A 10,903-nucleotide genomic window follows, 5' to 3' on the forward strand; every position below is an offset into this window, starting at 1 on the left:
GCATCTGCGTTGTTTGGGTGGATGTGCAGCATAATCTATATGCATTTGTGTATGGCCTCTCCTTGTATGATGTATTGTCATCACAGACCTGGGTCACTTTCTCTCAGTATGCATTGTTATCGTCATCTGTCACAGTTTCTCTATAAATGAACACAACACAAACTGTTTTCAAGTCAACAAGACAATGCTGGCATGATGGTGTTTGAATGTTATATTTCTATTTTTAATGTTGCCTTTCGAGTTTCATTTTGTAATTTTATTTCCATTTTAAGAATTATTAATCTTTTCTTTTTAAGGAATTGTTTACTTTCTCCATTTTACTTATTAATCTCATTTCTTGTTGAATTAAGTTATTTTTCCATATTTAGAATTATTCATCTTATCGTTCTCAATTAAATCTTCATCTGTTAATTGCTAAACTTGTCTCAGATATATCATCTCTGAACTGTTGTGTGTTATATTCATTTTATTTTAGATTTGAGGATGTATTAAATACCTAATTACTACTCTACGTCTCTGTAGTGTTGGCAGTGATGACTTCCTGGTGGTCCATGCACGGGATGACTTTGCCGCTCTCCACGGCACCACACCGTACACTCACAGTAGCCCCGGCACACCCATCAACATGCCGTGGCTGGGGGGGGTGCAGACGGGCCGGGGTGCCGCTGTGGTGAGCTCTAGACCTGGAGTTGTATGTGACTATATTACCCAAACCGTTTGTTTGCCCCACCTGTCTTTTGCTTCATTGGAATATTTTCCTGATGTCTGTGCTTGATTAGGGAGCTGCGTGAGTTTTTTTTGCATGTTTTCAGCAATTAACTGCAAACTGTTCATACTTAGGTGATGGCCATTTTACAAAGCTTACACTAATTTGATGTTGCTGACAGCTCATGAGACACCAGGACAATGGAAAGGTCTTTAAATGTGTTTTTACTGGAGAAACTTGGCATTAGCAGTGGGGAGATTGATTTTATTCTGGTGGTGGTGAGTCTTTGATTTGAGTCAGCTGTGAGTCATGTTTTGTTATTAACCATCTCGCTTGTTGCTCTTGATATGCACACAACGGACAGTAAGAGCCACTCTGCATCGTAATTATTTTAGTAACCAGTGTTCACAAAATTGGCGCAGAAGACATTTAGAAACGATGATAAATGAAATTCTTGGCAAGACATTGCAGTTTGTCTCTGGGCCACGAGTCATAACAATACAGGAAATAGTCACTGAGGTACAGTATATTAAGGCAATTTATGTTATATACTGATAGAGCTACCATCCATTTGTGCTTCAAGTTAAACGCAGCATTAAATAAGTTCTTTGGCACAATGATTTAAGTGGATTCTAACTACCGATGAGCATCTTTCAGGCTTTGACCTTGTTGCATAAATGTTATGACACTTTCCAAATTTAATAAAAGTTCATAACAAACCATTAGTAGCAAGCCATTAGTTTAACAGATTGAGGAAGCCAGCAGTGAATGTATTCTGTGTGAAGGGAAAAAAGGCTTTCTTCAACCGACTGTTGCATACTTTTTACCATAATGAAGTTCGTCATTGTTTTCATCTGATGTTGGCTTACTAAACATCTTCTTCTCTTCTCCCAGATGATCAAAAGAAACATCAACAATGTGAGAAGAATGACCTCCCATCCCACGCTGCCTTACTGTAAGTATGACTGATATGTCTCGGTAGATTAAAGGTACCATCCAGACATCACATTCCTCATGTTCAAAAAGAAGAGCCTTCAGGGAGATGATTACATCACCCCAAAAGTTTCTCATATTTAGAAAGTGGCAAAGAATTCTGTTTTTGTTTTTTCATCCCAGACCTGACAGGCGCTCAGGATGGTAGTGTTAGGATGTTCGAGTGGGGTCACTCGCAGCAGATCATCTGCTTCAGAAGTCCAGGCAACTCCCGAGTAACCAGGATACGATTCAACCACCAGGGAAACAAGGTTACTGAGTCTCACACACATGCAGACGCACACACACACACACACCTACACACTGCTGTGTGAACTGTAAAATTGACCAGTTTAAACGGTTATCTTCCCCCATCCACATGTCTCGCTATTCTTAGCTTTGCACCCCCGACTGCATTGTGACATAAGCCTGTCTGATTCAGTAAAGTTTTCACACTTTGCCATGCGAGCACAAACCACAGTGGGGAGTTTGGCTTCGGCACATTTTGTTATTCAGCTTGAGTGATTCAACGGCTCTGAACTCAGGCGCTCGCCTCCAGCTAATAACTTTCTCAGATGGTGCCTCTCCTGTGCCAGAACCATCTTATCTGCCTGTTCTGGCCAAAAGAGTGAAATATGCTTCTTTTTTTTTTATTTAAAAAAATCGCGAGGCCGGGCAGGGCGCTCTGTGTTAGTTATGAAAGTGGTGCTTGAACTCGAGAGGCTGTCGACGTGTTTTTTTGGAAGATAATTTGAGAGCAATCCAAATCACCAGAAGGCGAGAGACGGTTCTCAATGGGTGCAGAAACCCAGAAGGAGCACACAGCAATATGTCTGTCTGATCGGGTCTTTTGAACTCGAAGCCTGATAACCGCTCTCTGGATGTTTCGTACAGTTTGGTATCGTCGACGCCGATGGAGGTTTGAGTCTCTGGCAGACCAACACAAGCGGGATTGCACCCAAGCCATACCTGGTAAGGAAGTCTCCGACCAACGTGCTACCTTTCCTTTGTTTTTAGATTTTCCCGTCTAGACGTTCTGTGTCCTCACGCTTTCTCCCTGTCATTCTTATTTTAGTTTTTGATTGGGCTGCTTCTCTATTAGTGTCACTATCACTATTCATCTCCGTTGTGTGTGTCTTTCTCTGCCAGACGCTGCAGTGCCACAACAAGACGGCGCACGACTTTGTCTTCGTAGGCTCCTCCTCCCTCATCGCCACGGCAGGTCTTTCAACCGACAACAGGTACGAGAGAGCGGGGTTAATGACCTGTCCTTGGATTAAAACGTGGAGCTGGATAATCATTTTGTCTTGTTTCTTTTCACTCCACAGGAACGTGTGTCTGTGGGACACTCTGGTCACGCCTGCCAACAGCCTCGTTCACGGTAAGATGCAGCACGAGAAAAGCTCCTTCTACTTGGATCAGCTTCTTTCAGGAATCGGCTCAGCAATTTGTTTCGTTCCACCAACAGTTAGAAACCCAATTTCAAGAAGTCACCTTGGACTTTTGAAATTAAAAATGTGCATTTTTTTTGCAGTTAATATATAAATCGAGACAATTGGTGTATTCATTTATTATTAAATGTAATGTATTTTTATTTTATATATTAAATGAACATGTTAATTGACATTAGGTCTGCAAACAACGTTTATTTCTGCGGAAATATTTGCACAAAAAAAAATTATTTGAGAAAATAATTTCATTAATTCAATTCAGTTTATTTTGTATAGCCCAATATTACAAATGTGCCTGCCTCAGAGGGCTTTACAATCTGTACACATACGACATCCCTGTCCCAGGACCTCACATTGAATCAGGAACAACTCCCTAAAAATAACCTTTGACAGGGAAAAAAGGGAAGAAACCTTCAGGAGAGCAACAGAGGAGGATCCCTCTCCCCAGATGGACAGAAGCAATAGATGTCATGTGTACAGAATGAACAGAGTTACAGAGTTACATAAACACATTACATGAATATGACAATGTATGAATGGAACTCCAATCCATGAAACAGAAGGAGGTAGAGAGGAGGGGGGGCCGGGCGCATCAGCAGGGCCAACGGGGGAGGCCGGTTCACCAGGCATCAGACACCGCCAGGTCCAATGGACCCTATGAGACGTGAAGTCACAAAGACTCCGGGGAGGAAGCAGAGTTAATAAGGTGCAATGGAGAGATGTAAATTCATCCATAAGGAGAGAGAGAGAAGAGGAGATAGGTGCTCAGTGTATCCTAAAACATCCCCCAGCAGCCTATAAGCCTATAGCAGCATATCAAGGGGCTCGACCAGGGCAAACCTGATTCAGCCCTAACTATAAGCACTATCAAACAGGAAAGTCTTAAGTCTATTCTTGAATGAGGTGACTGTGTCTGCCTCCCGGACTGAAAGTGGAAGCTGGTTCCATAAAAGAGGAGCTTGATAACTGAAGGCTCTTGCTCCCATCCTACTTTTTAGGACTCTAGGAACCACAAGTAGCCCCGCATTTAGTGAGCGCAGCTCTCTAGTGGGGCAATATGGTACTACAAGCTCCTTAAGATATGATGGTGCATCACCAATCAAGGCTTTGTAGGTGAGGAGAATAATTTTAAATGTGATTCTTGATTTTACAGGGAGCCAGTGCAGAGCAGCTAATACAGGAGTAATGTGATCTCTTTTCTTAGTTTTTGTGAGTACACAAGCTGCAGCATTCTGGATCAACTGGAGGGACTTAAGAGACTTATTAGAGCAGCCTGATAATAAGGAGTTGCAGTAATCTAATTTGGAAGTAACAAACGCGTGAACCAGCTTTTCTGCATCTTTTTGAAACAAGATGTGCCCGATTTTTTAAATGTTACGTAGATGAAAAAATGCAATCCTTGAGATTTGCTTCACATGGGAGTTAAAGGACAAGTCCCGGTCAAAGATAACGCCAAGATTCTTTACAGTGATGTTGGATGCGAGGGAAATGCCATCTACAGAAACCACATCACCAGATAATTGATCTGTGAGGTGTTCAGGGCCCAGTAAAATAACTTCAGTTTTGTCTGAGTTTAATATCAGGAAGTTGCAGGTCATCCATGTTTTTATGTCTTTAAGCCATTCTTGAATTTTAGCGAGCTGGTTGGTCTCCTCTGGTTTGATCGATAGATATAATTGAGTATCGTCTGCATAGCAATGAAAGTGTATGGAGTGTTTCCTGATAATGTTGCCCAAAGGAAGCATATATAAGGTAAATAAAATTGGTTTTAAGCACAGAACCTTGTGGAACTCCGTGATTAACGTTGGTGGTCATTGAGGCTTCATCGTTTACAAATACAAATTGAGATCAATCTGATAAATAGGATTTAAACCAACTTAGTGCGGTACCTTAAATGCCAATCGACTGATCCAGTCTCTGTAATAGGATGTCATGATCAATGGTGTCGAACGCAGCACTAAGGTCTAATAATACCAGTACGGAGATGAGTCCTTTATCTGATGCAATTAGGAGGTCATTTGTAATTTTCACCAGTGCTGTCTCTGTTCCTCAAATAAACTATTCTGATGTAGGAAGTCGCACAACTGATTTGCGACTACTTTCTCAAGGATCTTAGAGAGGAAGGGAAGGTTAGAGATCGGTCTGTAGTTAGCCAACACCTCTGGATTAAGAGTGGGCTTTTTCAGGAGAGGTTTAATTACAGCTACTTTGAAGGAATGTGGTACATGGCCTGTTAGCAAAGACACATTAACAATATCCAGCAGAGAGGTGCCAATTAAAGGCAACACGTCTTTAAGCAGCCTCGTAGACGGTTTAGAAGTAGAAACCGTTGAGGACAACAATTAATTAGTTAGCAAAAAATTGTAATCCTTTTTAAACTGAAGCCTGGAACGTTTTATGTTTTTATTCACCGTGTCCACTCTCTCTCAATGTTTCTCTCAATTGTTTTCCGTTCCCTCTGATTCATCCACTGTATTCTACTCCATATCCCATCCTCCCTCCCTCTCTCTCTCCCTCCAAAGCTTTCTGCTGCCACGAGTCCGGAGCTACCGTGCTTTTGATGGCCTCCAGGCAGCAGCTGCTTATCACAGGTGGGAGGAAGGGCTGGATCAGCATCCTGGAGCTCGCCCACAGGCACCAGCGTCAGAGCTTCCAGGCCCACGACTCGCCTGTCAAAGCCCTGGCGGTCGATCCGACTGAGGACTGCTTCATCAGCGGATCAGCTGAGGGCAACATTAAGGTATTTGGACTGGTTGGTCAATGCAACGGAATACATGTGACATTTTGAGGGATGTAGAGTCAGGAGTTTCTGTTTTATTTTTGTATTATTTATATATATATATATATATATATATATATATATATAAATAAATAAAATCAAATGCAATTTTCCTCAACACAAAGTGAACCCCCACCTCGGTGGAAATGTCTCCCTCTCCTCCACATCAACATGCAGATGACTGATGCATTCATCTGTGGAGACAGTGAGCCCCATCAAAGTCACTCCAAACCAATGTCACACGTATGATGAAGCACTCGCTCAGGAAAACGGTGTGAAAAATGGAGACTGAAACCGTGGGGTGAAAGCGGGTCGACGCGGGGAGGGAAGTCAGAGGAAAGCATTTTCACTGAACAGGCAGGAGATGTTGCCGTCTTCGGCGAATACATTTGCGGGTCTTTAATCTTTTTGACTGAAATAACTGTCACTCCAAGGATGAAGCCGCCGCTTCACGCAGATGTACAAGAAGTGGTGCAGTGCACATCTGCTTGAAATTCAAACGACTTTCGTTCTCGCTCAGGGAAAAAAAAAAAAAAAAACTCCATAGCTGCGTTTGATGAGAAGCCGTGGAAGTGGAAGATTAACTAATATGTGCAGCCCTGGTTCTATGAAGTACCTTATCAAAGGAGGAAGCTTCCAAGATGGGAATACCAATCCAACAATGCCGGTTGCTCCGTCGTTGTTCGATATGAAAAATGTAGCGAAATCCTTAAACGGGTCACAAATGTCTAGTTTAATACTTTTTTTTTTAAGGCTAAACGGGAGTAAATAGTGTTATTGGTATATTTTTTACGACTATATTTGTGTGTGTGATAAAGAGATTCTACCTGAGTGTTTTTAATGTTGCCTTTTCATCATAGACACAAAAAGGAAAAACAAAACTTGACCATTCAGGGGTTCTTCTCCTGTTTTATGCTCGTCGTCCTCCTGTGAGTTAACGTTTCCGTTTCATAGACTGCACTCCCAATCAGCCGTCCAGCTGGTGGTTTTGTACCATCTCTTCATTTTACAAGCTGCTAATATTTCCTGCAGATAACCAGTCTTCTTTTTACGCGGTATTTCTTTTCGTATGACCAAAATAAAGTAACGTGCATGACTTGGAATTTTGACTATAACCATATTGACATTTCCCCAGAACTGTACAATTGTCAGCACATAACCCAAATACATGGGAATGATCTCCATGGACTGCCCCTCCAACGTGGCTCAACATTTGCTTGTAATTTGAGGGGTAATAAAGAATCTCGTTACATTTTTCCAACAATGTTCTCCAAGTACGTGAGGATGTCGACCGTTGTTCTCCCAATCTGAAGCCATTCATCCTTTCATATTCACGCCTAGTTCTTTGTCCCATTTCAGTTTATCATCACATAATGTGTGTTTTTAAAAAAAATCATTTTTCCATCCAATGTCAGTATGATGTCAAATAATAATTCTATATTTCTTTGAATTGTCAATGAGGGTGAAGTTTTACTGACGTCTTGAAATCCCACGAGTAGAGAATAGTGCTTCATCCCGACACATCCATCAAGCTGTTGAGATGCTGTTGCTAAGCGCTGCTCTCTCTCTCTCTCCCCGTTCCCTCGCCCAGTCAGACCTGTCACTCCTCCTTATCGCTCTCCTTGTTTGCTCCGTCCTTATAGACTTAACCTCTCCTCTCGCTTTTCCTGCATCATTGATAACACAAATAACCTTCGTTCAAAGCTCTTTAGCTGATTCACAGGAAAACTGCGTCTCACGAAAGGCAGCGGAGCGTTATGCTCACAGAAATTTTATAAAACATCTTTTTTTTTTTTGTGTGTGTTTTGTTTACCGAGAAGAAAACGTTCCTAGCATAACCTCAAGGGAACGGTTTTGCAGATTCCTCGCAAAACAAAACCAAAAACAGAACATCCCCAGACTTCTTCTTTCATATGCTGCACTGTTGAAAAGAATAATCTCTCTTCCTCCTGCCTCCTCAGATCTGGAGCCTGGCCACGCAGTGTGCGCTCTACACCTTCCCCAACGAGCACGCTCGTCAGTCGTTGTTCAGGAACCTCGGCACGGGCGTCATGCAGATCGAGGTGGGGCCGACCAATCACATCTTCTCCTGCGGCGCCGACGGCACCATGAAGATGAGGGTCCTCCCCAACCGCTTCAGTGTCAACAACAACAACAACAACCACGGCAACCTCAAGAACGACGTCAAGTTCATCATATAGAAGAATAAGGTGGTTAAAGCAGTTAATTAAAAATAATGCTCCCGACATTGAAACCTCGATGTCAATAACAGTTGCCCGTCATGCAGTGACAGAACAATGGCCGCTAGTGTTATTAACGGTGTAATGAAGAAAGGCTTTCATGACAGAACCAGGTGGCATATTCATAGGATTCATAGGATTTACAGACTTTCTCAAAGTGAGTCGCGGGGGGGGCCTCGGTGGGCCCCGACGAGTGGGACTCTGTGTGGGACACAAACACGAGCGGACCAATCGCAGGAGCCTCTGCGAGTGTTTCAAACTGTATTGCGAGTTAAAGCCGACGGCGGCTGCAGTCGCACCGGATAAACCAACGAGAGACAAAAATGCAGCTGCAGATTCTATGAAAACCAACAGCCACCTCGGTGAGGACCGAACGGCACCGAAGAAGACAGCGAGAGGCTGAAGAGTTGTTCTTCTTAAACAGTTTCACTAGATCTTATTAGTTAATATTAGGACGTCAGTGGCGTATACAGTGTGTCGTACTGGAGACCTGCCGCGTGATTATTTTTGAGGGGTTTCAGACGTCGTGTACAACACCGTTGAACCCACTCGGCACAAAGCGGCGAGGCCAGTGGGCGTCGTGCGAAGCACGTTGTTTCCTTTTGTGTGAGCCAGCTTGGTTGGAGAAGTTGAGGACGATCAAACCACTTTAGGAGTTCCAGGATGTCCATTTCCCCATCACTATTATCGTTTTCCCATTTTTAAAGTCGGGTGGGGGGCGTTTGGCTGCCACCCTTCTCCAGCCGAACCTGAAACCAACACAGGAAACCGATTTCTTTTTTTTTTAAAGGTGGAAAGAATAAACGCTTCCCTCTGAAGACCAAAAGTATGTAAATACACTTTCAGCCGGAGAGTCGCCGCCCGGTGAGGAGAACATATGACGACTCTCTTTGTACGAGAGGGACGTCGAGCTCCTCTAGCGGCGCCTCTCCGCCAGAAAGAAAGTACGCATACTTCCCAAAAACACGTAGAGAAATGTGATTTGAGTTTTCCCCAACGGTTTCTTAATTTTAATGTTTTTTTATTACTTAAATACAACCTTTCTCCTACTTAATTTGCACATCCACATGAAGCCAACCTATTTGTCCTGTAATGTGTATAACGACGAGGCTGGTGGTCAGTAAAGCGGTCCTCATCTTTGGTATTACGGTCAATATACATGTGCAGTACGAGACTCCTCTACCCAGTGGTGTATTATTATTATTATTATTAGAAGTGCCCTTAACCTCTGAAAACGACGTCTACCATGCTGGCACAATACTATAGTGCTGATATTAATCATTATTGAAGTTAAATTAAAGCTACTTTGTGCAGCTCAATAAGGCCCTCGTTGGTGTGGGACACCATGAATAATAACGTTTCTGGCTGCGGTTTCTTTTTTATGTTCAATATTCAGCTTGAGACCATGTAGCAGGAAGCCTAGCGGTGGACAATGGAAAGGGTGTGATGTGCAACCCTTTTTAATCAATGCAGTGTTGTGGAAATGTTTCATTCCAATAATGATGCGCTTCTCTTTCATTGACTCCCAACTTTAATTTTCCACGTGGACCGTGATTGAAAGCTGCCTTGGAAACAATATTGTTTGCCTTGTAGTAACCTTCGTTGTATGCTTTATACTCCACTTTGTCTCAGTTGTAGCGATGACGTTACCTTTCAGTTCCTTTGTACTTCATCCAAATGCAGCACATTGCCTTCAGTACATGCTTCGGGACACGAGTGTCATATGACGTCTTCCACATAAACGAGTCTGAAGGAATATGATCCAACCATGATTATGTTTCCTCCTCAATGCTGGAGTGACACGTGTACATTAGTTTTGATTTCAGGGAGGATAAACTGAGGAAACGCCTTTTTAGATGAAGCACATTTATTACAGTACATATGTATATACATGGATCCATAATCTAAGCTTATCATAATGGGTACATAATCATAACGACGAGTCGTAGATATTACAAATGCCACTTTATGAAGAATATCGTTCTGACAAATACAGGTATATTTATGAAATATGTTCATATTTAGGGTTCTAGATTGAGTGACCAAAAGGCAGATGTTATGTATTTCCTGCTGTTTTCTTTCTCTTTCTTCAAGGGTCACCATTTCTTTCTGTTATTATTTTTCCTTCTCATTTCCCGATGTGGTGTTGAGCAACGCTCTTGTTGTGGTCAATGATGTGTTCTCCTGCAGCAACTGGAGATTAAGTACTTTTTATCAGAGCGAAACTATATGTACTCCTACCAAAACTGTAGAATAAAAATATTTTTTATCCAAGTTTCCTTTGCTGAACTACTGCTTATTGTCGTTTGCAGACTGGTCCCGAACAGCTCAGAGCTCGTAACTCACTCGGCTTCGTCAAAGCCCTAAAACGCAACGTTTCCCTCCTCAATCTTGCAAATGTGAATTTGATCAAATAATTCTAATTTTATAATGTCATGTAAATCGATGTATTATATCCAGAAATATGTACCGGTGGAATAAACACAAATTCTGTAACATGAGCAGATGTTTTTTTTTTGGGAAAACGGAAGTGACCGCCGATTAATAATATAAATATATATATTTATATAAAGTTTGATGCACAAACGTCTCAATGGGGAGCCGAATATTAGATCAAGTATTAAAACTAACTTATTACAATTGTTTCTATTCTGAATTATTTTACTTCCATTAAAGAAAACAAAACCTTCATAATTACTCTATGAAACAAAGTGAAATTCATTTCAGAGCTAGTAAACTAAATTATTTAAAGTTT

General features: G+C 42.0%; 1 protein-coding gene across 8 annotated transcripts in view; it reads left to right on the forward strand.

Moving 5' to 3' along the window:
• Window positions 1-10,422, forward strand: part of LOC117736950 (dmX-like protein 1) — a 48,214-nt gene extending 37,792 nt beyond the window's left edge. For 4 of the 8 annotated variants that reach the window (XM_034542627.1, XM_034542631.1, XM_034542629.1 and 1 more), the window contains 8 exons: window positions 523-691; window positions 1,601-1,661; window positions 1,823-1,950; window positions 2,573-2,650; window positions 2,828-2,919; window positions 3,007-3,059; window positions 5,652-5,869; window positions 7,870-10,422. In XM_034542627.1, the coding sequence (XP_034398518.1) occupies window positions 523-691; window positions 1,601-1,661; window positions 1,823-1,950; window positions 2,573-2,650; window positions 2,828-2,919; window positions 3,007-3,059; window positions 5,652-5,869; window positions 7,870-8,109 (1,039 nt within the window). In that variant the 3' untranslated portion in view covers window positions 8,110-10,422. The remainder of the gene's footprint in view (window positions 1-522; window positions 692-1,600; window positions 1,662-1,822; window positions 1,951-2,572; window positions 2,651-2,827; window positions 2,920-3,006; window positions 3,060-5,651; window positions 5,870-7,869) is intronic. The other 4 variants (XM_034542630.1, XM_034542632.1, XM_034542633.1 and 1 more) reach the window with 1 other exon arrangement.
• Window positions 10,423-10,903: the final 481 nt, after the last annotated feature.

The sequence above is a fragment of the Cyclopterus lumpus genome, chromosome 9, assembly GCF_009769545.1.
Source record: "Cyclopterus lumpus isolate fCycLum1 chromosome 9, fCycLum1.pri, whole genome shotgun sequence".
NCBI lineage: Eukaryota > Metazoa > Chordata > Actinopteri > Perciformes > Cyclopteridae > Cyclopterus > Cyclopterus lumpus.